A 27,890-nucleotide genomic window follows, 5' to 3' on the forward strand; every position below is an offset into this window, starting at 1 on the left:
TGGTAGAAATGTACCCTTTTATTACAAACATTTCAAAAAAGGAAAAAAAAATACAGCATTAAAAATAATTAAGACGTCTATTCCAGACAAAAACCACATTGATACAGATTGTTGCTACTGGAGGACATATATTGTTATGTCAGCTTCAACACCTGGCAAAGATTCAGATATACAGTACGGAAGAGCATACGGGATATTCTTCTACGTTAGGGTTTTGTGCCACAAACAATAGCTGTTAGTTTAGTCTCTGCAGTGGCTCAGAGGGCAGGGGAATTTAACAGCACCACAAGCCTCTGGTTAGACAATACACAAGTTTGCAAACTTACTGTCTTAAAGTAAAAATAGCAGTGGCTTGTTTTCCAATTTTATTTTAGTTGCAAAAAAATGAGCAAACATAAAGCAAAAAATACACAGCACACTTTCATTTCCTAATTGCTGAAACCTTAACTAAAACATTTTGTCATTTATACGTTTAATGTGTGTGTCTGTATGTGTGTATATCCATATACATATATACACACTGTATATACAGACAACAGTACAGTATATGTTTAAAGTATAGAATAATTTTTCCTTTGACTAAACATATCAAATCTTGACTGTTACTTGATAATACCACTCAGATCTTCACATTCACCATTTTAAAATGCTTTAAAAATAAAAGCAGCCTTGCCTGGAAAAGAAAGACTTTAGGTGCTATTATTATACAAGTTATACAAAATGCAAATCACCATTGCAAAGTCATTTTATGGTGCAAGATTTATGTAGAAAACCTCTGAGAAGTAGGAGGAAAGGTCAATATTTAAGAGAGTGCTTTAGAAAAAAAGTACAAGTTTTCAAGGTCGGTAAAAGCAAAAGTAACATACATCCTTCTGAAACAATCACAAATTAAATTACATCTGAGGCTCTGAACAGAGACTAAAACGGGAAGGGGTTATTATATCAGATAATTGAAGAGTTTTCTAAAAGTTGTACACCCCAGGTCCATAGTAAGTGTCCATAAAGGATAATTTAAACAATAAATGTAATATATAATATAAAAGGAGACAATCCAAATGGAAACTCCAAAAACACTGGTATATAAAAACACATACATTGGTTCACATCTGCACTCTAAACATCTGTTTGTAGTCCAGTTAGAACGCAAATTTCAAAATGTATATTCAGAAATAATTTACATAGTCCATTCAGCACTGGAAAACATAAACAGTAAAGTCTGGTTCTAAAATGGATCTTCAAATTAAATGTATAAATCATGCAACTGAGTGGAGATCCTGGTCTGGTAGATTCCTTATGCAGATTTCGTCTCCTCTTTTGCTCTGTTGAGTATATATAGAAAAAATAAAAAATCCCAAAAAGAAAAAAAAAAATCAGATAACAAAATTCACTTACAAAGAGAGAGACGAGAGAGACAGGTACAATGTATACCAAACATTCCAAAACAGTATAAATATAATATAACCCATGGACCCTTTTTCATACATTATTGTTGTAGGATTATTTTTAATCAATGAAGTGGTGGCAATTCATTTTCAGATATCCAATACAATAATGACGAGTACAACCAAGGAAAGGCCATGAGTTAAATTAGGACACGGTGATGATAAACATTTAATAACAAAATAGCACAGGTTTCAAATGCTTAGCTGGAACAAACTGAGACATGAAATTTCATAGCCAACTCTATTGACCATTAGATAAAATACTGTAGAAAAAAAAATAAGAAACAAGCTAGTGGCACAAAACAATACATCTTTATACTGCTGCACTGATGACACATCCAGATGATGCATTTAAAAATTTAATAAGGTATGTATTAAAATATTATTCACACTCACCCTTTAGTTTCTGTTTTTTCGTCTTTTGCTTTTTCTTCTTCTTTAACATCTTGAGAATCAACAACATAAGATTTAGGGCAATGCTGATTATAAACAACAATATACTTAATATATTAATTTTAATGATTTTTAAGAAGTTCAATACTGAAAGACAACCACTTTTATGACCTGTATTAAAAATCACAGCAATCTGACTTATTACTTTAATAACAACAATAGGCAAATATAGCTAAACCTAAGACTCTTATAATCTAACATCAAACATACCTTTCTTCTCCTCCCCATCTTTTTCTTCTTCTGTCTTGACTCGTTTTAATTTTTTATAATTGGCACTGTTTCTACGCCCACCTTCACCTTCATCCTCCGAGTCTGAGAACTCTTCATCACAAGCTATTCTTTTATCAATGGCCCGAACTGCAAAATTAAAAACACAAACTTTAAGTACAGCTATATCTTTAAGTTAGAAATTGATAACAGGTGTTCATGGAACAATACTGTCACTCTTTGCAGCATTTCATAATTTAAAAACACAGGATTTAGTAAAATAAATTAGGGGTGTTCTGTCTTTTTTTTTAACAGTAAATGTATATGCTTTGTATTCAGGGTAAAACACACCTGTCTGACAAAAAGGTGCAGTCTGTCTAGGAGGTTGAGGAAAAGCTTACTGTAGGTGAGTTACAGTCTGAGTCTACCATGCTAGTCTTGCGAAATTATACCAGAGACCATATATTCACATTTACAACAATTCAAGTTTGCTCCTACAAAATAATGGTACTGGGATCTGCATAAGAAATATAACATTTTGATTAACTTTATAATTAAATGTGACATATACTTGTTAAAGAATAGCTTATATGGAGCTATACTGATAGAGTGGTTAGGGCAGCTTTCTCAAAGCTCCAGGAGACTTGGTTCACTTTCAAACCAGGAGACTGTATAGTTTTTCATTCTGCCTAAGTCTGTTTAGATCTTTCTATTAATTTAATATGTGATTATATATTGATTCTTGACAAAAGTGTTACAAAAATGGATAGATCAATAACTGAGTGTCATCTGATTGCTGAAATTAGTAAAACATGAAACAGATCGTTTTTTTCTGAGACTGTCAAAACTTTTGAGCACAAGAAGAGTAACAAATAAAATGGCACCTAAATATATCTATCGCAGCATGCAAATTGCTGGACACCCCTAAAAAAAGTGGGGAAAAAAATAACCCAGTTCTTAACACCTGTTAGAACATAAGAACATAAAAAAATTTACAAAAGAGAGGAGACCATTCAATACAATAAGCATGTTTGTTTAGCTAATAGCTAAACAGTCCCAATATCTCATCCAAATTTTTCTTAATGGTTGTCAAGGTTTCTTCTTCAACTCCATGTCTCTGTGTAAAGAAGTGCTTCCTGGCTTCAGTTTTAAATGTACTTCCCCTTAATTTCCACTGATGTCCAGGTACATGATTCACCCTTAAGCCGAAAGAATGTCAGTGTCTACCATCTTGTATTTGTAATTGATATTCCTTTAACCCACACTTTTCTACATTAAACTGCACTTTCCAGGTGTTCGGCTAGTTCTGAAGATTGTCCAAAGTCATTTCGAATTTTTGTATTTTCAAAGAGGATCTCAGATTTTACCATGTAGTGATTGCGTTTCTTAATACAGTATCAGTAACTTGTTTTTTTTTTTTGGTACTCTGTCTTGTAATGTTTGAAAAGATAAAATGTAGACAGGTATCACCATGTGTTAGACTTGAAACAAACTAGGTGAAAACAGTCATTTGTCATCTGCACCATTTCAATTTTCTGTTCACAGGACAAGACACAAAGACTAATATAGCTAAACTTTAAAAAAAATTCAGAAAGCAGTTTGAGAAATTTCTAGTATCAACACACCAAACTTTATTTAAGCTAATCTCTTTTTCTTGCATCAAATTTGTAATGTTCTTTCATCTGCTCCCCCAAAAAACTGGTGCTAGCAACTGACTTATAAATCACTTCCCAAATAAAGGCACAGCATAAGTAGTAATTCAGTAATAATAAAACAGAAAACATACTTGAGATGCGTTTATCTGGATCATCCTCTTCCTCATCTCCACTGTCTTCCTGCACTGCATGCTCTGGGATGCCCTGCATCTGTACACCAGGGGCATGAGGAAGCATGCGCAAGTTCTCAAACAAACGCTGCCTGGAAAGTTGCACATGAAAACAGACTGACTTCCAATTAAAAAAGACACTAGCAGTGCAGATGTTCTTTTTAAAGTTTACTTAGTGTTCTAAGAGGTATAAGGGACTAAGGGCATGTGATTCATTTTTAACAATTTTTATGAAGTACTACAAAGTAGTATAGGAAAATGTAATGGTACTTACTTTATCTTTTCCAAGTAATCATTCGTATTTTGATTGGTCATATTTGATGGACTGATGTGAAGTTTAAAGTCTGGTCCAAAATATTCAAAATAGTCATTGTATGGCAATTCTAAAAGAAAGAAAGAAAGAAAGAAAGAAAGAAAGAAAGAAAGTGTAATGACTAAATATGTACAATTAACATGTATACATCTTAGGCATGATTTAGTAAGGGTTTGAAGCTTAACTTAGAAACTGCACACTATTGTATTTATGCAAGCCAGACAAGTTATGCAAATAAATAAAAATTATAAAGGAAAGCAAAAGCAAAAATGTAAATTAAAAAAAAAAAAAAAAAAAAATAAAAAGGAAAGCAATAAAACATGACTACTTTAAGAACAGGAGTCTAGACAAAAAAAAAAAAAAAACCAGCCTATTTAACTATACAATTTTTTGACCACACAGCATGGGTCTTCACTTTTTTGTGCCTCTTCTAGAGCTACAAACTATCATTTCTGGGTAAGCAGAAACTTAGAACTCTGACAGCAGAGATCGCCAAAGTTTAAAAAAAAAACCAACTTAAGGAAAGAGCTATGTTTAGATTTCTTTTCAAGCAAAGTCAAATTTTTCAGTCTTCAAAAAGTATTTTCTGTTGTTCAAATTATTACTACCTCTCTCGAAAAACAAACTTGCGCCTTTCACAGTTCAAATACAAAAATACCATCATGTATATCCAAAGAAAGCTAGCATCTTCACTCACATTGGTTTATTCAAGGGTACATACAACACATGACCTTTCTACTTTCATCAAACAAGTTATACCAAACACGTACTAAATAGTGGTGGCTTTTACTTTACAAATTGAATAAATTAACTGTAAACCTTGCCAAAGGTACTATCATTATTATTAATAGTTGACATCCTTTCAAGGTTTATAGCCACTGAGTTGGTAAAGCCCAAATACACTGAATTTTCTTCTCTGCTGGATAACCTCAAGGACTGGCACAAACTACCAAAAGAAAAAATTGAACTGGGATCTTGTAAGTATCTCTGTACCAGACCCTGGACATTACTCATGGAAGAAAGTCTAATTCAGAGGTCAATACTGTCCAAGGTGAAATATTTTCCTTTTTAATTTCATACTTAAATCTACTGTAGTTTGTAAACAAAGATTAATTTTTGCAAAAGGCTAACACTGTGATTTTTTCAATGCCCCCATGCCAAATTTCTTCAAAAGAAAGCACTTTTTTTTATACTTTAACAAGTATATTAACACATCAAATTTTGAGCTTTAATAGTTTTCATTATTTATAGAATTCTAGTGAGCAAGTACCGTTTTAGACCTCAACACTTACTTCTATAGAATGTGAACACAGTAGAATGATGCTTAGACATATTAGCATTCAAGTGTTGCATCACTTTATAATCTATTTTATAACATTTTATCAAGGCTATCTTTTACTTTTTTGGTTATGTGTCTAATTTGTATGCAGTACTAGAGAAATAATCCCAATGAAAATCAGCAAGCTGTTTAAGAAATTTAACTGCATTCTCTATAAAAAACACGCTTTGCGTGGGTGACCTAAATCAATGGACAAATTTATTTCTTATTATTGTTTGATGCAATTAGAATCCCTGTTTAAGATTATAGAAGAGTTGGGTTCTAACTATGGTAGAATTTGTTTGCTTAAAACTTGCTTTGCATTTTGTATAGTCATCACAGAATCATTTGAGACAAATAAATGAACATGTTTTAGCTGAAACTCTGGAATATTATTTGGGTTTTATTTTGAAAGTCCAAGTGTTTAGGAAACTGACAAAAATGATACAGGTGAAATATGGCATAAACAACTACAGACACTGTACTTTACATATATATCTTACAAAGTTTAAGATACACTAGTAAGCGCATTATCCTGTACTAAAAAAATAAACTTAAAACCATTTACACATTATGGTACAAAAGAACAGTGGCTAAATTTGTAAGGAGTTTTGACAAATCTGGTAAAGTAAAAAGGTAATCACATTTTTTTTCACCCTTAACTATAAATAACTCAATGACTCAATTCATGGGAAACTCACCATTAGGAATATCAGAATCCAAGGCTACTGCAGTTTCAAATGTCCAACAACGTGCTACATTTCGAATAGTGTAGCCACCTCCTCCAAGCATCAGCAAAGGCAGATTAAAGCTCTTCATGTATTCTACACATTTAGCATGGCCTAGGATATAAAAGTTTAACTTTAACTAGAAAGGACACAACCAAGAAACTTACCGCAAAAAATATTTTTGCAACAATTAAAACCCTGCTTATTTACATTTATTTGATCACATGGTGAAAATAAATATTATTCTTACCTTTAATAGTTAAGTTGAAGCAACCAAGCCGATCTCCTGATAAAGAATCAGCACCACACTGAAGAACAACTGCACTTGGTTGATACATTTCCATCACTTTTGCCATAATCTTTAATAAAAAAATGCAAACAAACATATGTGCTTTATTATAGTCATATATTTTATTCAATAAAAAAGTGGTAGTAAAATGAAGTAATTCAGTCCTTAGCAGTCTTTCTGTTAATCATAAAACGTGACACATCACAACAACACTTTATTCTTAACAAAAAAAAAAAAAAAAAATATTGAAAGGCCCCATTCAAAAACAGCAATTGTTTTTATAACCACTCTAAAATTTAACTGCACCAGTGAAAAGAAGTGAGGACTAGGCAATTTTAGTTGTTTTCCTCTTACCAAAAAACAGAAAACCGTAACAAAAATGATATTTCTAACAATACAACCAGATAACTATTATTATTATAATATTAGACTTCTGCTGTGAACCACCACTTCATGGTGCTTTACTAGTACACTGAAGCCGTAAAACAGTTTACCTTTTTCGTTTATGTAACTACAGCACAGTTGGATTAAGTGATTTTCCAGGTTACACAGTATTCAAACCTTTGTTCATTTTTGTCTTTCTAAAGTAGATACAGATGCACATTATTGTTGACAAATAGATTTGTTAACTTATATGTCTGTGTAATAATTTGTAGAAACTGGAAAATATACTGCACTTCAAATATAAATAAACACTAAAAGATTCTGGGCCCATGTACCATTTGCCGGTATTATAAAGGATCTGACACAAGTAGGTGGACCCAATGTACACATGCACATTTACACACAAGGTTGTGCTTTCATATTAACCTTAAATCTCTGTTTGCTGTAAACTTTACACATGTAAGTTTCTGTTTGTGCGTGTTTATGAGGTACTTTATGTGCATCACCTGCAGCACATGCAAAGTCAACACAGACAAGTAAATGTGAAGACAAACATGTACAGGAGCATATATTCTGAATGAAAAATAATTCACACATGGAACAATGAAAAGTGTGGATTTACTTACACAGAGATTATGAACAGGAATATAGAGGGTACAGACAACAACATACTGCATCATAAGACTAGAACACACAACTATAAAAAATTATTTTTGGGGCCGCACACAAGAGCAATATAACAGTTCTGACTTCATAACAGTGCCATGGAGTATGAAAAATAGAATGGTTTGCAAAGTCAAGTAGCAGCAAAATCAAGTAGGTGCAAAGATCAAATATGTTATTAAGCCATAACAGGCTCTGGGTCCATCTTGATTCAGGAATACTGAGAAATATTCCCATTAAGGAATATTTAAGAGAACATGTTGCATGTAATCTTGACTGTTCACCATATGTGCTTTGTGACACTGCTCTAAAATGAATATGTGATCAAGTGAAGGAAAAAAATAAAATAAAAAAATCAGAACCAGGGATTCAAAATAAAGTTTGATCTGCCCAAAAGTGTTCTGGATTCATGCTTTTAAGTGATAAAACTGTACTTCAAAAATAAAAGTCCACTCTTACATTCTCAGTTTGTTAAGTTATTTTATTAAAAGAAAAATAGGAAGGGTGGGCGCTGGTTCTCCCTTTTTTCTTATGTAAACTTTTTTTTGTTTTCTTTTTGAAGATTTAACACGACATTTGAACTTTCTCTCTTAGAAAGTTAATGTAACACAGCAGTGGTTCACAACCTTTTGCTTAATGTAAAGGTGGGATTTAGAGGAAAGTATTCATTTACGTCCGTTACTGAAAATGTGGAAATGCTGGTACCACACCATTTTAAAATTTGTTTTTTTTGGGGGTACTTTTACAGTACTGGCATACTGTACAACCCTATTTAGAAATTTGTTTGGGCAGCACTGTGAAACTTAGTGTTTTATTTACAAATAAAAATCCCAAGTCAAACTGATGCAAATCCCAAATTTGTCAATACTTTATGTGGGGAGAAAAAAGGGTTTTCAATTCATTGTATACATTTTTAAAATATACTAACCAGTCAGTACTGAATATATATATAAACATTTATAATATTAATATATTCTTGATCTGTTTCCATCTGCTTGCTTCATGTGATTAACAACATGATAATTTAGAACTAAGTACATACAACCATTCTTTCCAAAGTTTTTTGTCTTGCATTCAAATAATCACAAATCCCAAAAATCACTACTTAATCTGCCTGCCATCCATGACAGAGGGTGAGGGTGTAATCTATTTCAATCTCTTAGATGTTTATATAAAGTTTGGATGACTGGGGTGGTCAGACATATGCCAGGATGTATACACATCAGTGAACAGGTCTCTACAGCACCATCTGTTGACTTGCCATTAGACTCACTTGTTATGCAACTTCAATAAAGTGAAGTGCCCCTAAATGAGTTCTGCAAAAATCCTATACACTTTGAAAAATGCCAAGGACATTTTTGATTTGATTAAGTTTCTACCCCTTTTCACCTCTGCTTGCAATGTCTGCACATATATAAAAACAAAGTTTAGAAGAAAGAAAAACAAATAATTTTGGAATGACTAAATTTCAATCACTCAAAGGCTGCATGTTTTAGAATGTAATTCTGCTCTTCTGTCTGTGTACAAAGTCTCGTGCATCCTTCACATCTCACTTGCACAATGGAGGGGGAATCCCAAAGAATGTGTTTTTATTGAAATAAATAAAAATGAACAAACTTTATTTTTAAAAAGACATCAAATGCCACAATTTATCTCTTTGTAAACATACTTATGACACTGATTATATGCTGAAAATTTCATTTCTTCCCCATCTCAGCTAACTGTACAAGCAGTTTATGAAAGAAATGAATGACTAAAAGAGCCAAACATCATAAAACATGGCAAATAAAAAAAGATTTTATGAAAAAAGTTAACCATATACATACACTATATACTCTAAAATATTTTGTTTCCTGAAATGGTTCTTCTTAAAATATACAAGACTCTCTTATGGCTTAACATAAGTAGTTTCACCTCTCTGAAATATGTCCCGTTCGAATCATCAAATGTGGATGACAAGTTCCATAAAAATGTCAATAAAAAAAAATTGATAAAAGTAAAGAAAAAAAATGTGTGTGTAATCTGCCTTTAAAAACTTTTATTTAGTACATTCATCTTTATTATCCATTATTTTTTACATGTATTGTATTAGTAAATGACCTAAGCTGCAAGTAGCCCAATAGAAGCTGCCTTTAGTGGAGAACAACTAAAACTAAAACAGCACAATAAGAAAAATAATAATGAACTGCATGAACAGCATACACAATATTTATAATTTAAATTGTATGCATTATGTTGTTTATTTAGTGTTCAGTAAACTTTTTCAAATAGACTTCCAACAAAAAAATACTTAAATGCAAGAAACACAATTCATACTAACCTACTCTACAGAACATGTAAACAATTGTTTATAATTACTTAACATATTAAACATGTTTTTTGTAAGAAGGGAATTCAGAATCTTACTGGTTTAAATATGGCCTCATAAGACTCATCATCTATGCCATCTCTCAGTGGATAATTCACGGCATAGTACTTGCCTTTGCCTGCACCAATATCCTGAAATGAACACAAGAAATGTTAACAATGTATCCATCTTCTAAAGCTACCTATACCCATACAGGGTTAGCTTTGGAGTAGAGGAGTTGCTGCATGCAAAGAAAGAAGTAAATTCTGGAAAGAATGTGGAGTCACTTAACCTATTCTACACATCACTGGGACATGAAGGAAAGTCAAAATATCCTGTAAAATATGCACACACACAATAGGAAAATATGCTAGTTTTACAAAGAGACAGACTGGAACCTCTAGAGCTGCCAAGCAACACCTCCAACACTGCTGTCCATTCTTTATTTTATGGTTTTGAAGAAAGAAAAACAAATCTTCAATAAAAGATGTCTTTACTACAAAAGACAACAGCTTACCCTGAGGTCTCCAGTTCCCGGGAAATATTCTCCATATTTATGAAATGACACTGTCATGACACGGTCTGTTGTGTAAAAAGCTTCTTCCACCCCATCTCCGTGGTGAATATCAATGTCAATATACAAGACCCTCTGATGATACCTACAAAGTAGCAGGGATATTACAAAACAATACACAATCCCCTTTGCAATTACTAGCTCCCTGGCAAAGATGAGTAAAATGGCTTAAAAAAATTACAGTTCGTAAAATACCTTCATCTCACATTGAACAAAATGAGAATTTCAAACTTTAATATAAGTAAATTTATTAATGAGGAAAAATAATCCCTCATCAAGAAATAATTTAACAAAACCACATGTGCCATAATTATTGGCACCCCTAGAAACTCTTATTAACAATGTGGAACATAAGACACTGTGTGTCTTAGTTTTTAAAGTTGATTAGAATGTGTGGGGAGTTTCAAGAAGTAATGCATGACTTCCTGTGACACTGTGGTATTAATATGGAGTTGCACAGAGTCCAAATTCCCTTATTCATTAGTCAACATGGGAAAGATGAGAACACAAAATTTAAATGAAGGAAAAGTGTATTTTGACCTTCACTTGTCAGGGAATTGATATAAAACATAACTATTTGCTTAAAAGAGCATAAATCTACAGGTAGGGCAATAACTGGTAAAGTTTAAATCAAAAAAAGCCTTTGCTGTCAGCTTCTGCAGTTTGATAAATGCTACTGGAATGCTGATTTGAACCATACTTTACGGTCAGACAAAGCAAAAAGTTCACTTTTTGTCAAAAACACTCAAGGTGGGTTTTGTATAAAAAGGATGGCTATGCAGAGTGAACCTGATCTCCACTTTCAAATATGGGGAAGGCTGTGGAATGTTGTGGGGCTATTGTTTTTCTACAGGCCCTTGTTAGAAGTATATGGCATTATGGACTCCATGAAACACGAAGAAATTTCAAACTGGCTGCCTCTGCAAAAAAACAAAAACTGGGTTGTCATTGGATCTTGCAGCAGGACAATGATTCAAAAAATATGTCCAGATCAAATAAAAATGTTTAAAGGAACACAAAAATTAAGCTTCTGCCATGGCTCTCTTAATGACTGTACCTAAAACCCATTGAAAACCTGTGGTATGAGCTGAATAGAAGAAAGGACCTAGGACCCTGGATAATCTGGAGAGATTTTGTAAAGAGGAATGAGCTCAGGTTGCCTGCTCTACATGTCTCAGCCTTATAGGAGAAGAATCTGTTCAACCTCTCTTTGACATGTAAAACAGCACCAAGTAATAAATGCATATCTATACTAATGAAAGGCAAAGCCCCCACTGACTGACTGACTCACTCACTCATCACTAATTCTCTAACTTCCCATGCAGGTTGAAGGCTGAAATTTGGCAGGCTCATTCCATACAGCTTACTTAAAAAAGTTGGGCAGGTTTCAATTCGAAATTCTACGCGTAATAGTCATAACTAGAACCTATTTTTTTCGTCCATATACTGTAATAGACTGCAGCCTTGATGGCCGTGGGAGGCTGAGTCGTGTCTCGCATCGTCACGCCTCCCACGTAATTGAGTGCCGGCCCATATGAGGTAAATATTCACGGGTGAAGGACTGTGCTTAGCATATTCATAAGTAAAAATATCTGAATCACAAACTGATGTTAATTATATTTTGTCCATGAATACTTATTAAATAATTCCAAATAGTCTGTCCGTTTCCTTTCATAGCTTTTCCGATGGTTGTGCTGCCTCCAGGCATGTATTTTCATATTAAAGCATTTAACCAATCACATTTCAGCCATCATTTGTTGCCAGGCAGAGAGGACTTTAAAATCTGTTGTGCAGGAACTCTAAAACAGAATAACTGTCAATTAACCTGTTGCTTGAACCAATCAAATTTTGAGTTGGTGTCAGTACAGCCCTCTAGCAGGCATACGGCGGCGGAAGCAGCACAACCAACAGAAAAGCTATTAAAGGAAGCGGACAGACTATTTGGAATTATTTTAAGAATTATTTAAGTATTCATGGACAAAATATAATGCACAATCTGATTTATTCACCTTTATTTTTATAGTAATTGTTCAATATATTATTAATTTGATTTGATTTTGATGGTTCTTTAATGTACCCAATATAAAAATATAATAATTGTCTTGCATTTTACTCCTCAAATATCCATCTCCATATCTGATCATGCGAGAAAGTCAAGGGGAGACCACTCCGATTTTTTATTTCCATCATTCACAGGTAAAAAGTACCAAAAAAATGAAAAGGGCCTGAAGCAAAAGTTCAGGCACCCAACATGTTCAGTACTTAGTAACACCCTCTTTGGCAAGTGTCACAGTTTGCAAACACTTTTTATAGCTAGCTAAGCTTAATTTTACTTTTTTTTTTACTTGGGGTATTTTCGCACATTTGTCCTTGCAAAAGGCTTTTAATTCGGCAAGATTCTTGGGCCTTCCTGCATGCACTGCTGCTTTGAGATCTATCCACAGATTTTCAATAATGTTTAGGTCAGAGGAGTGTGAGGAGCAAGGCAAAAATGTCAGCTTGCGCCTCTTAAAAGATGTTAAGATGTGTTTTGGATTATTATCTTGTTGAAGGACTGATCCTCTTTTTAATTTCAGCTTTTTTACATTGGTGCATTGTTTGCTTTTGAATTTTCTGGTATTTATTTGAAACCATTCTTCCCTCTATCAATGATATGTTCCCTGTACCACTGGCTGCAACACAAGCCATTCACCCAATGCTTAATAGTTGGAGAGTTGTTCTTTTCCTGGAATTCAGCACCCTTTTTTCTTCAGACATACCTTTGCACATTGTGGACAAAAAGTTCCATTTTAACTTAATCAGGCCACAGGACTTGTTTCCAGAATACATAAGGCTTGTTTAGATGTTCACTTGCAAACCTCAGATGCGGGAAAGGTTTTCTTCTGCTGACTTTACCACAAAGGCCATATTTGCTCAGGTGTCACTGTACAGTAGAACAGTGCATCACCAGTCCAGAGTCTGCTAAATCTTCCTGAAGGTCTTTTGCAGTCAAATGCAATCCAACAAGCAGTTTTTACGTAAAGCTTTCTTGGTCTTCCAGAACTCAACTTGACCTCCACCGTTAACTGCCGTTTCTTAATAACACTACGAACTGAGGAAACAGCTTCCTGAAAATGCTTTGCTATCTTCTTGTAGCCTTCTCCTGCTTTGTGAGCATCAATTATTTTATTTTTCAGAGTGCTAGGGAGCTGCTTAGAGGAGCCCAAGGCTACTGATTGTTGGGACAAGGTTTGAGAAGTCAGAGAATTTATACAGCTTTGTAATTTGCATCACCTGGGATTTCTAATGATGACTGTGAACAAGCCATATTCCTAACGAGCTAATGAAGGTCTGAGACCTTGGTAAAAGTTATCTTAGACCTCAAAAATCTTAGCGTGCTCAAACTTTTGCATGGTGCTCCTTTCCTTTTTTCACCATTCAATTGTACAAAACAAAAACAATATAGTAATCTTGAATAATGCTGAAAAAAATGTTTCATCTTTAACATTATGCCTTTTGGTGATCAGGTCATCTTCTGCTCACTTAACTATTCACAGTAACAGACATTTTAAGCATGGGTGCAAACTTTTGAATTCCACTATAGATAACATATAAATCCTTCCTTTCCTACAGACAGACAAACCGTACTTGCTTCCACTGTATTAATTTTCTTTAAATTAGAATGCACTAGCTTTAAATAAGTGATTTTTTCCAAATTAAAATCTTTAGATCACTTGTTTCCAAAAGATGAAGTGTAACAAACCAAATTAGCACTTCCTGCCTGAAACAGATATTTAAATCACTTAAGTAGCAGCTGAAATCAAACAAGTAGGCTAAACACAAAGATTCTCCAGTTGCAAGACACGATGATCACAATTCTATTACAGCGGAAATGCACTGAAGTCAATTAGGACCATCCAAATATTAAAACTTCAATAATATCAATTATGTGATTAAGCCTGATTCAAAATGTAAGGTAGAAGGATAAAGTTTCACAGGGGCCAAGACTCAAAACACTGCTAATTTGCAAAGTCCCTAAAACGTCTATGAAAATTAAACTGTAATATTTAACATAATTACCAATGGTTTCACAGAATAAATAGTATTTACTACTCATTGTATACTGTAGCATTTCAAAAAAGTTAAAGTCAGTGGATAAAAGAATCAAGATATGTTTAACAGAAAAGCAGAGCATCTCATAACTAACAACAAGTGAAACAAGTACAACACAACTTAAATTCAACAAATCAGGAATTCATACTAAGTTGCTAAGTAGTAATTTACTCTTACAGTTATTCTATGACTTACTTTAACAATTCAAGGATTGCAAGTACAATATCATTAACATAACAAAATCCAGAAGCTTCTGATTTCTTAGCATGATGTAATCCTCCAGCCCAGTTGACAGCAATATCGGTTTGCTGCTTGTTCAGTTTAACTGCTCCAGCTAGAAAAGAAAAGATCAATGTTAATTCTTTAGCAATTTTAAAAGTAGGAAGAAACTTCAGTGAAGGAAAAAAAAGAAAAGAAAATAGGCTTATGTTGAGAAGGTGACAGATTTTTACACACAGAAACAGGTAATGTACAAATGTGTGCACGATGCTGTAAAAACTGAAAAACTATTAATACAGTACAATCCCTCTTAACCAGCCACCTCAGGACTGGACCCACAGCTGGTTGACGTTTTGGCTGATTAATTTGACGCATACCTATTTTCACATAGAAAAATATTTCTAAGGTATGTACTGTACCTCTTTGACGTTCCTGAAGAAACCATATCCACAAGGCTTCATCCACGATTTTGCGCACAGGTTTTTTTTCTTGTACAACGACTGGACAGTGTGGTGTAGCGGGTCCACAGCTCAAGTCAAAAAGGCCACTTTTTAAATAAATAATCGCCGCACTCGTGGCTTAGCGAGGGGGCATGGTACGTGTGGCCGATCGTTCCCGGGGAATTCGTGATGCTGAAGAAAGAGGTCACTCCAGCTGAGCGATCACAGAGCTGGAGTGACTGGTATTGAAGATGACTGGCCGTCGAAAGGCAGCGGCAGTCATGGAGACTTTGGGCTGGTTTAGCCCCAATGTAAGCGCCCTGGCTGCTGGGGAAAGAACCCAAGTCTCTGTCCCGATGAAGCCCGACGTAGCCAGGGATTGGAGGGCTACCGGACCAGTGTGGAAGGAAGGCAGCTGCACCTGCAGGTAGGGCGACTCCCCTGTTGCAAAGCCCGATGGGAGAAGCAGCGGAGCCGCCAGGTAGAAAGAAAAAGGCACCGTGCTTTGGATTTTAAGAGACCGCTTCCAGGAATTGTTTTAACCTCGTTTGCGTTGTTTTTAAAGGACTTGTTTTTTTACTAATGGATTTAAACCTCCACTAATTCACTTATTTTAATGGATTATTTATTTAAAGAAGACTTTTGATATACTGCACTTTATTTAATTTGAACACTGTTTTGTTGTTTGCTGGTTTTAATATACCACATATAATATAAACAACAACTCAGGGTAAAAAAAAAATATATATTTTTTATTTTAACAGGCTGATTAATCCGTCGGCTAGTTAATGCGAGGCCAGTTAAGAGGGATTATACTGTACTGATGAAAGTAATAAACACATTACAGAATGACAATGACTTTTCCTCTACATAAAATGATAACTAAGAAACCCAAATAAATAATTTAATGAAAGCTATACATTCTTACCCACTGAGCCACCAGCAGACAGCTGGCAGAATTCAAAAAGACCATCAAACACAGGGCAATCCTCTCCTACATTAACTGAAAAGAGAAGGCGGCAAAAAAAGATCCATGTATAAACAGAAAAGAAAAAAACTGAAACACATAACCTTTTAGCTAAAGTGTGATAAAAAAAAAATTATAAGCTAGTGAGAGGATCTGAGGTTTCTTGTCTTACTACATTAAAAAAATCAAAGGCAAATTATTTAATTTTCAAAAGGGTCATTACATACCCTGATTGGTTTAAAATCCATTTATTTCAATTTTTCATGGTGCTGCCATCACACATTAATGCAAACAAAGGGTATTTATTTAACAAACAATGTTGGAAGACAGCCACTTTTACCCTTTGTCAAATATATATACACAAAAAAACAATACTTTCAAAGCTTTTATTTATCCAGTTCTCATGTATAATAAAAGTTGAGAAATAATGCGTTATCCCATTTTAATAAAACTAGAAGCTTATGTGAGGGAAGCTTTCTGCTAACAAATATACAATTCTCCAGGCATGCTTTAAAAAACAAAAACAAAGCAACTAAGCCAATGATGCATACTGCACTAATTTGAAGCCATATATCAGAAACTACTAATCTGGGGAAGGCTAACAAAAAGGCATTGCAGGTTTCCAAGAACATTGCAGCATCCATAATGGATAAGTATGGAACAACAACAACAACAACTCTTCTTTGAGCTAGCTGCTTGGTCAGATTGAGCAATCAGGGAGAGGGGCCTACATAAAAGCTCATTCACAACTAATCATTTTTGTAATGTTTTAGTGCTAGACCACAATGCTCCTAAACAGTTTGAAACGTTATTTGCCATTGTATTCAATGACACTGTTCACACCTAAGTGTTTTAGCAGGAAAGGGCTTTGAAAATTCCTGCATGCAGCAGTTGGAGCATTTTCAGCCAATTGCTTGTTCCATTGAATCAAATGTAATGATTATAAAACTCTGGCAGAGTAAAACAAAAGTACATTTTGAAAGCATTTTTACAGAAAGTCACTGCCACTGAAGCAGCTCAATGAAACAGAAAAAAGGGCAGTGTTGTCATGCAAGTACATGCTCCACTCATCTAGTGACATCCATTAAAGGACAGATTAAGGTACTCAGATCATTTGCAGCCAAACGAGAAGAACTCAACAAAAGTTATAGATATACATTTAGTTTTAATCAGGTAAAAGTTTGATACAGATGTTTTAATGTACAGGAGAGTGGTAAAGAGCAGGCATGTCTTCCATACACAATCAGATGTATGGGATAAACTTGTTTCACTTATGCATTTCTGGATTGAGTGGTATTAGTTAGTGTATTACTTCCAGTTTTAAAAGTGAAAGCTGGAAATATGTCAGTAATACTTTTCAAATAATACTGTATACTGTATGTTTAGTTCTGTGTAAAGTAAATAACATTCATCCTCTTTTGAAATCCACTATCTGAGCCCCCAGGTGAACATGGGCTGCTGCAATGCAATGATCATACTGTTTCGAAATGCATTCAGCAAATAACTAAATGATAGGCCTGAGAAAAATTAATGGTTTTCTGATTATTCATTCTTTCTCATTTAAACGATTCAATATCAATTCTTAAATTCTCAAGATCGATCTTGTAACTCTCTATCCTCCTCAATTACTATATGTAGATTTTTACATCCGATCCAGTATATGTTGCTAATTCAGCTGGATAACTGGATAAAAGCAAAGTCATATGTAGGCTGTGCAGAAGTTAAGTATTGTTGTAACAAATACATTTGAGAAATCATCACCCATAAACAATCTCAGTTGACATTAACACAAGTAAAGTCTAAATCTACACTGGAGATAGCATTTTTCACTAAAATAAAATAAAATCACTTAAGTAACAGTAGATAATTTGGAGACACACTAATCACCTCGAAACGTCATAATACCTCACCAGCCTACAACATGCAAATAATGTAAATAATTTTTTCCCTACCAAACACTTCTTTGAAAGTGTGAGGGTGCTACCTACAACCACACGCTCATTCAGGAAGTGGTCCCCTGAGGCAGAGCAGGCTCTGAGAGACTGCTTTGGAACTACAGACTGGGATATATTGCTTGGGTCACATAGTGAGAACATTGAAGAAGCTGTTAAATGCACAACTGATTACATCAACTTCTGTATGGACATTGTAGTTCCAGTAAGAACAGTACGCTGCTATGCTAACAACAAGCCATGGATTACAAGTGAAATCAAGGGCATTTTGAACCAGAAGAATAGGGCTTTTAAAGGTGGTGATCAGCATGAGCTCAAGCGCGTGCAGAAGGAACTCCGAGTCCAGCTCAGGGCGGCGAAAGAGCAGTACAGGAGAAAGCTGGAGCAGAAGTTGCAGAAAAACAGCATGAAGGAAGTGTGGGATGGGATGAAGATTATCACTGGCTGCAGCTCGAGCGGGTGCCGCCATCGAGACAGACGTGGAGAGCAAACCAAATGAACAACTTCTTTAATAGGTTTGATCACCCTAACCCACTCTCACCTCGGAGTACTGCATCCTCCAACCATCCTTCTGCTGATACCAGCATAGGTGAGACATCCCCACCCACAATTACAGCAGCCCAGGTGAGCAGAGAGCTAAAAAGACTTTGTGCCAGCAAAGCAGCGGGTCCAGATGGTGTATCGCCACGACTGCTGAAGGCCTGTGCGTTGGAACTGGGGAGTCCTCTACAGCGCATCTTCAACCTGAGCCTGGAACAGGGAGAGTCCCAGGCTTTGGAAAACATCTTGCATCACCCCAGTCCCAAAGATATCACGTCCTAGTGAGCTGAATGACTTCCGGCCTGTTGCTCTGATGTCACATCTGATAAAGACCATGGAGAGGCTGCTGCTTCCCACCTGAGGCAACAGGTCCGCCTCGCCCTCGACCCTCTGCAGTTCGCATACCAGGAGAAGGTGGGAGCAGAAGATGCCATCATCTATATGCTACACCGATCCCTCTCCCACCTGGACAGAGGCAGTGGTGCTGTAAGAATTATGTTTTGGACTTCTCTAGCGCCTTCAACACCATCCAACCTCTGCTCCTTAGAGACAAGCTGACTGAGATGGGAGTAGACTCACACCTGGTGGCATGGATTGTGGACTATCTTACAGACAGACCTCAATATGTGCGTCTTGGGAACTGCAGGTCTGACATTGTGGTCAACAACACAGGAGCGCTGCAGGGGACTGTACTTTCTCCGGTCCTGTTCAGCCTATATACATCAGACTTCCAATATGATTCGGAGTCCTGCCACGTGCAAAAGTTCGCTGATGACACTGCTATTGTGGGCTGCATCAGGAGTGGGCAGGAGGAGTACTGGAAGCTAATCAAAGACTTTGTTAAATGATGCGACTCAAACCACTTACACCTGAACACCAGTAAGACCAAGGAACTGGTGGTGGATTTTAAGAGGTCCAGGCCCCTCATGAACCCCGTGATCATCAGAGGTGACTGTGTGCAGAGGGTGCAGACCTATAAATATCTGGGAGTGCAGCTGGATGACAAATTGGACTGGACTGCCAATACTGATGCTCTGTGCAAGAAAGGTCAGAGCAGACTATACTTTCTGAGAAGGTTGGCGTCCTTCAACATCTGCAATAAGATGCCGCAGATGTTCTATCAGACGGTTGTTGCAAGTGCCCTCTTCTACACGGTGGTGTGCTGGGGAGGCAGCATAAAGATGAAAGACGCCTCACGCCTGGATAAACTTGTTAAGAAGGCAGGCTCTATTGTAGGAGTAAAGTTGGACAGTTTAACATCTATGGCAGAGCGACAGGCATTAAGCAAACTCCTGTCAATCATGAATAATCCACTGCATCCACTGAACAGTGTCATTTCCAGGCAGAGGAGTAGCTTCAGTGACAGACTTTTGTCACTGTCCTGCTCCACTGACAGACTGAGGAGATCGTTCCTCCCCCACACTATGAGACTCTTCAAATCCACCCGGGGGAGTAAATGCTAACATTACTTAAAGTTATTGTCTGCTTTTTTTAAATTTATTTATTTATTTTATTTTTCTTTTTCTTCATTTTTTAATTTTTATTACTATTTAATTTAATATTGTTTCTTTGTATCAGTATACTGCTGCTGGATTATGTGAATTTCCCCTTGGGATTAATAAAGTATCTATCTATCTAATGTAAATAATTTTTCCCTACCAAATACTTCTTTGAAAATGCTTAAAAAATTCACAAAGAAGCCAGAAAAATGCTTCCATAAAGCCATTGAAAAACTTGAAAAATATTAAACAAATGCTCAAGTGTGAGTGGGCCATTGGTGAGGTAACCAAGAACTCAACTGTCACTCTGGCTGAGCTCTGAAGAAACTGTGTGCAAAACTTCCAGAAGGACAACCACACTGCAACACTCCAGTAATCTGGGCTTTATGGCAGAGCAGTAAAACAACACAATCAAGCCTGCAAAAAAACAATGACTCCAGACTATGAGAAAACAAGATTCCCTGGCCTGATGAAACCAAGACTGAACTTCAATGGCCTCAATTCTAAGCACCACATTTGGAGGAAAGTAGGCACAGCTCATCACCTGAGCACGAACATTCTAAGAGTGAAGCATGATGGTGGCAGCATCATGCTATGAGGTTATTTTACAGTGGTAGGGATTGGGATACTAGTCAAGGTTGAGGGAAAGCTGAACAAAGCAAAGTACAGAGAAATACTGCTCCACAGCTCTCTGGGCAGAAGGTTCACTTTTCAACAGGATAATGACCCTAAGCACTAAGCAAAGAGAACACATGAGTGGCTTAGGCTCTCTTCTATGAATATCCTCAAGTGGCCTAAAGCAAAGACTTTAATCCAATCAAAAATCTTTGGATAGCCCCGGAAATAGCTGTCTATTGAAATTCTCCATCCCACATGAGAGCTTGAGAGGATCAGCATAGAAGAATGGAAGAAAATGGGTCTTGTTCAGAAAGCGGATGCCACTTGAGACGGCCTTCCCCTCACTGAAACACTAACCTTAAGGTCAACAAAATAGGTTCCTGATGTTAAGTCACTATTTTAGGGCTAAAATGATAACAGAAATGTGAAACCTACTTATATATACCTAATTGTAATTATTGTGAAACAACCAAGTGGCGTCCGCCAAAGAAAATACACAAATCCAGGTGTGTGCAGCTTGTTGCGTCATATCCAAGATGACTCTAGGCCATTACCACTGCCAAAGGTGTTTCCATGAAGCACTGAATAAAGGGTCTGAATACTTGTATCAATGTGAACTCTAGTTTTTATTTTTAATACATATTGAAAAACTTCTAAAATCTTTTTGCATTGTTACCCTGGGTTGCTGAGTATTACTTGATAAGAGAAAAAAAATAATTTAAGTGATTTTAGCACAAAGCTACAACATAACAAAATGTCTAGAAATTGAAGGGATCTGAATGTTTTCTGAAGATACTGTACACACGGATTGCAAGATTTAAAAAAAAAAATTCTAAAATTGGTTTATATTGTATTTGTTTACCATAATCAAGAAACAAAAGCTGGTGTCCTTTTTTTCCCTCTCCACATGACTAATCTGTTACGTGAGTAATGGCCCGTCTTTTTGGTACAGGCTCCTTTAAATGAATTAATCAAAGCCATAAAATTTGTAAACAGATTCCATCTTAATATATCGATCTTTTTGGTAAAATAACATAATATTCTCAAAATCCAATTCATTCTCACGGAGTACCAGAGCAAATTGCTTAAGTACTAGGTACAAGGCAGAAAACAGCCTTGCACCCTCACGCATACATCCACACAATGCAACTTTGGAGCAGCCAGTTACTTAATTGAGTAGTCCTCTTAGCTGGGTCTAAAGTCAAAAACAGCTCACTATTCTTTTGTCTTCAATTCTCTCGAGATACTACTTAGATTCAAATCTTATAACAGAGAAAACAATATAAGTGGTTAACATGGAAATCTTTTCATGTATTTCAATATTTATGAAGGTCGCACTACATGCTAAAATGTTATACAATACTGAATTTTTATCATTTGTTAGTCAGCAAATGCAATATTTTACTGAATAATATAAGGTAATTAAACAATGTTTCCAAAAAATATCCAGTGTCAATCTCCAATTTCAGACATCACACTTCAAAAAAATACAGAAACTTTATAAATTAACTACTTACACCTCTGCATCTGTTTACTGTACTCTGACATATTGTCCGGACGAATTGATCTCAGAAACTTGATGTAGTCATCACTGTGGTATTTAGTCATTTCATCTGCATTGGCTTTATGTGGACGCTAAAAGATCAAGGAACACAAATTTATTGAGTTTTAATGATAAAAAGAAAAAAAGAAAAGGACATCCAAAAAATCCATTTATTATGAAGGTTGTACAGGTCATCCTAGATAACATTCTTATGACCTATAAGTATCTTCATTTGAAAATGCTGAATAATCGCTTTTAGTACAGATCATCATTAATCATAACCTTACTTTCTTAAAATATTTTTTTTATTTACATAATATTGCTGACCAGATGAGAACACAAAAATGTAGAAACTAAGTACAATTATAATTTTCTGTTGATTTCTAGTATAATGAAAGAGCACAATAAAGTCTTCCTGGGGGCTTGAAGCTTAACCTTGTACTTCTGTGTGTAAGATAGGAAAATCCCAGGACTAGGTGCACATACATACCTACATCCATAAAGGAACAATTTGTAGTTACCAATCAATCAAATATAGGTATTTGGGATGTTGGAAGAAAATCTGAGTACCCAAGTGACCTACTTACAGTCAGAAAAGTAAACTGAATTACCCAAGTGACCAAACCAGTGAGATAAAAGAAGAATTTGCAAATGCAACACAGATGACAAGCAGGCACATGATTCAAACCCAGAATGCTAGACTCAGGAGGGGATAGCTATACCTCCTATGCAGACTGTGTCACCAATTTTCACCTTTAAAGTTAAAAAAAAAACAGTTTATATATATTGTGGAACGAGCCCCAGACACAGACAGACGGACAACGTTTGGTCACCCAACACACACATTTTATTTTACTTTAATATTTACAGTTCAGTGCATAACCCAGTGCCTCTGCACCAATCCCCCAAAGTCCAGGCCTCTCTCTCCAGTGCCTCTCTTCTTCAGGCCACCTCCACTCCTCTCCAGCAAGACTCTTGTCCACTTCCGCCCGACTCCAGTCATCGTATGGAGGGAGGCGGCTCCAATTATACATGCCCAGTTGGGCTCCAGGCGCTTACTGACACTTCTCCGCTGAAGCACTCCGGGTGTCCCTGGTCTCCTTCCCCCCAGCACCTCCGGGTGTGGTGGAAGTGCTGAGGTCCAGGGCTCTCCAGGCACCGGGGTGCCCCCTGGCAGTGACCACGAGTTCCTACAGGGTTAAGCTTCCAAGCCCTGCACCTGTGGTCCCCAATGCAACTAGGGTGGTTTTAATATGAATAACATATCACGATCTAATTTCATGTGAAATGATATTCTTGAAATATATACATTACCTTTCTTTTTGCCTGTTAAAATTTGCATTGCTTCTCCGGGATCATAAATATACACCTGACCGAATTGTGTATTCTTTGAAATTCAACTTGTCGTTGCTTTAACTGTTCCGAGACCACAGATTCTCATAGTGTATGGTCTACTATTGTGTAAATCCACATTTTGTGCATTGAATGATGCAAATGCGAAATTACTTTGTCGTCTACTCTTTGCCTTTTATTTCTGACCTCAATTTGTCTTGCTCTTTTTTTCAATCACACCTGATTCTGATGATTAATCACCTTTTGTTTTTCGGTAATGCAATCTTTTCTATCTTTTCTTTGATACTGTACCGACTGACATGACAAAGTGTCACAAAAGTTTTACTTGAACAATCGCTGACTTCATAACCCCAAACACAACTTTCTAGCACCCCCTCCAACCCCTCCTCCCCCGCGTCTCACCCCCTTTACTGCATCAATCAATACCCCACTATCAGTCATCCGTGCTGTACTTCACCCTCCCTCAATTGGACCAAACAGCCACTTAAAACCAAAAAGGCCTCAACCTGGCTGGGACGCTACAATACTTTTTAATTTTACTACTTTCATATTCTGTACCTTTCTCTGCATGTGTATTGCGCCATCGTTTGTTTGAGCCTTTTGAAATCCACTGCTTTCATAATCATAATCTCTTATCCGCCTTTTTTTCTCTCCAACACCATTGGGTCTCTATTCTCCGTATTGTCCTTATACGCTTTACATGTGTTGAGCGCACATGATCTGTGTGCACTACGTGCTTTTACTGCGACTGACTGTTTTTTGATGGGTGTGCTCTTATATATCTTTTGTATGTAGGGCGTCTCAAGAATCTCATGTTCCACGTCCCCGCGAAACGGCCCAAACTCTTGGCACCAAGTCTCATGTTATGGTCCCCGCAGGACACTCCGTGGCAAGTCTCTTTTGTCTTGCGGGTCTTTTAAATGTCTACCGAGAACTTACGCGAAGATCACGTATCATCGCCTTGCTTTCCAGGATTTTTATTTTATATATATACACATACATACATACATACACACACACACACAGCTCCATGTCACTGTTTGACTCACTGACTGATAAGATGATCTAAAGAAAAATGTCCTTGACAAATGGATTCATCTCATGACACTGAGGCCCAGAAATATCCGACCTCAGTGGGAATCAAAACAAAACAAATGAAAAAAAAAAAGTGTTGATCTTTCACATGTAATAGTCAGAAGCCACCATCTTACTACTGATCAACGATAGTTGTTGAACAGCACAAATGTTAGCTGATCGGACTGCAAGTCAGTTGGGCTGGGATTCAAGCTTTTTTTTTTTTGTATACAAAAATGCTCCAATCCTCTAATCTGAGCTGGTTAGCCAAAATTTAAACAAACAACTTCCTTCATTCAATGGACTACGGAAGGTCTCTGCACCAACGGGAAACATAATATGCAGAGATTGCTGAGGTACACACTGCTAGCAGACAGTGCAGGAAGCTTGTGGTTGGTTTTCAGTAATATTACAAAGATTATTAAACAATAATTCAAAGTTTTTTTTAAATTTGCTGTAAATTATAACTTTGTATTTGCAGAACAGCCTAAAACCAGAAATGCCTTATCTTGCAGACTCAATAAATACCTAATGACAAGAAAAAGTTAATGTTTTTAATTAGATTAAACTAAATAAGGAGAAAACAGAAATTTTAGTGATTGGCAAAAATTGATATAATGAGGTTATTAGAAATAAACTCGATGAATTAGGATTAAAGTCAAGATGGAGGTAAAGAATTTAGGGGTAACTATTGACTGTCACCTGAATTTTAAATCACATATTATTCAGATTACTAGGACAGCATTTTTTCACTTAAGAAATGTAGCAAAAGTTAGACCTCTTATAACTTTGCAACAGGCTGAGAAATTAGTTCATGTTTTTGTTTTCAGTCGGCTAGATTACTGTAAAGCACCTCTCTCAGGACTACCCAAAAAAAGATATCAAACGATTACAACTAGTGCAGAATGCAGCTGCAAGAATCTTAACTAGGAAATGAAGGTCCAAGCAAATCTCTCCAGTATTGATGTCACTACATTGGTTACCTGTGTTATTTAGAATTGACTTTAAAATACTGCTTATAGTTTACAAAACTTTAAATAATCTCACTCCATCCTATATTTCAGAATGTCTTTCACCTTACACTCCAAATCGTAACCTTAGATCTTCAAATGAGTGTCTGCTTATATTTCCAAGAGCTAAACTTAAAAGAAGTGGCGAGGCAGCCTTCTTAAAAAAACTGCTAAAAACTCATTCTTTTAACATGGCTTTCTCATAGCTTCATTTTAGTTTAATCCTGATACTCTGTATATGCATTTAATTATCAACATCATTCCTGGTGGCTCTGTAATCCGTACTAACCCCTACTTTCTCTTCTGTTCTTTTTCTGGTTTTCTGTGGTGGCGACTTGTGCCACCACCACCTGATCAAAGCACAGTGATGTCCCTAAATTGATGGATTAAAGGCCAGAAGTCCACATGACCGTCATCATCAAGTTCTTCCATGTGAACCCTGAATACCATGAGGACTGATTGTGAGGTCACTGATGTTAGATAGAATGCCTAGAGGCGGCGGTGGCTGGGTGGTCTCGTGGCCTAGGGAACCCCTGCAGATTTTAATTTTTTTTCTCCAGCCATCTGGAGGTTTTTTTTTTTTTCTGTCCTCCCTGGCTATCGGACCTTACTTTTATTCTATTTTAATTAGTGTTCCCTAATTTTATTTTCTTATTTATTTTGTCTTTTTTCTTTTTCTTCATTATGTAAAGCAATTTGAGCTACATAATTTGTATGAAAATGTGCTATATAAATAAATGATGTTGTTGTTTTTTGTTTTTTCTAAATGGAGTACAGGCTGGTGAAATTGATCTGCAGTAGCAGAATATAGTGTGTGACCTTAATCGGGTCACCCCAGTTTTATATAATATTGCAGGTATTTAACCACCACCCCATTCTTTGAATTATATGTATCTACAACTCAATCTGGCTTAAAATGGTATGCATTTTATACTACAGTACATGGTCAAGAGTAAGAATTTCAGCTTTGCCTAATATTCCGTCTTCTACTTCACTGCTCATTTTCCACGAAGCTTGCCAATCCATCTCTTTGTCCCTTGCAGGGCACTTTCTTCACTTGTCACCCGTCCCATTTCTTTATGTGATTACAGCCACAGCTTTGTCAGTAGTGTTCTTTTGTTTACAGTATTAATTTGAATCAACTGCAAGCATTATAGCAAGCATTTCTCTGTGCTATTACTTGTTACAGAATTACTATTGACAAATTAAAACAAAAATACAAAAAAAACGAGTTAGATATTTTTTTCTTTTCTATAACATTACCAGAATTAAATATGTGAAAGCCCTTGAGATTTTGGGGTATTTAGTTTTTCTCCTTATCTTTAATAATCGATATATCAAAATGTCCTTAGTAGATACTGTATCTACTGCACTAGATATAACCTACAGTCAGATTTCAGTTTTTTAACTAAATGGGAAATTTTTGTTGATGAGCGAGTGAGTGAGTCAGTCAGTCAGTCAACTGTGCAACTGGAAATCCACAAAGGGTGAAAATGAATTAAGTATCTTAAAGTAGCCTTGAATTTTCCTTGAACTGAGTCCCAGTTCAATACTAATACTAAAAGTGCCTGAGAACTGGCTGAATCGTGGCTATCCAATGAAAATGCCATTAACAGACATTTGGACATGAACCCAGCATATGTGGGCTTGAAAAAAAGAACATGCACATAGTAAATAAAACTTTATGACCAACATCTTCCGAACCCCACCTCATTAATCCCCATCTCCTCCCAACATCCATCTACCCTCCCTTCCTAATTTACTCTATACTGCCTTGAATTCCAGTATGTCTAATCATTTTCCTCTGATGATGATTCCTGATAAGAGTTGAAAAGCCAGGAATAAAAAACTATTTTAACATACCCAATTCATATTCTCCCTTTGTGGATTTCCAACTACAAAAATGCAAACTGTATCACTGTATATATTTTCATAGGTCTGAATTTCACTCTGCTTATTTGGTTGGCTACCTACCAGGTAATGCTTGTGGTTGGTCAGCCAGTCGGCAAACATCCGCCTTGTCCTCTCAGTTGCAAGAAG

General features: G+C 36.1%; 1 protein-coding gene across 1 annotated transcript in view; it reads right to left on the reverse strand.

Annotated features, from left to right (window-relative positions):
- LOC120517306 (histone deacetylase 1) overlaps positions 1–27,890 on the reverse strand; it is a 52,028-nt gene continuing 24,138 nt past the window's right edge. Inside the window, exons 3-14 of the mRNA XM_039739516.1 lie at positions 22,388–22,505; positions 16,223–16,297; positions 14,831–14,969; positions 10,487–10,628; positions 10,029–10,121; positions 6,537–6,645; positions 6,260–6,400; positions 4,202–4,310; positions 3,889–4,019; positions 2,106–2,252; positions 1,839–1,887; positions 1–1,319 (exon numbers count right to left, since the gene is read on the reverse strand). Of these exons, the coding sequence (XP_039595450.1) occupies positions 1,292–1,319; positions 1,839–1,887; positions 2,106–2,252; positions 3,889–4,019; positions 4,202–4,310; positions 6,260–6,400; positions 6,537–6,645; positions 10,029–10,121; positions 10,487–10,628; positions 14,831–14,969; positions 16,223–16,297; positions 22,388–22,505 (1,281 nt within the window). The 3' untranslated portion in view covers positions 1–1,291. The remainder of the gene's footprint in view (positions 1,320–1,838; positions 1,888–2,105; positions 2,253–3,888; positions 4,020–4,201; positions 4,311–6,259; positions 6,401–6,536; positions 6,646–10,028; positions 10,122–10,486; positions 10,629–14,830; positions 14,970–16,222; positions 16,298–22,387; positions 22,506–27,890) is intronic.

Source organism: Polypterus senegalus, chromosome 17, assembly GCF_016835505.1.
Source record: "Polypterus senegalus isolate Bchr_013 chromosome 17, ASM1683550v1, whole genome shotgun sequence".
NCBI classification, from domain to species: domain Eukaryota; kingdom Metazoa; phylum Chordata; class Cladistia; order Polypteriformes; family Polypteridae; genus Polypterus; species Polypterus senegalus.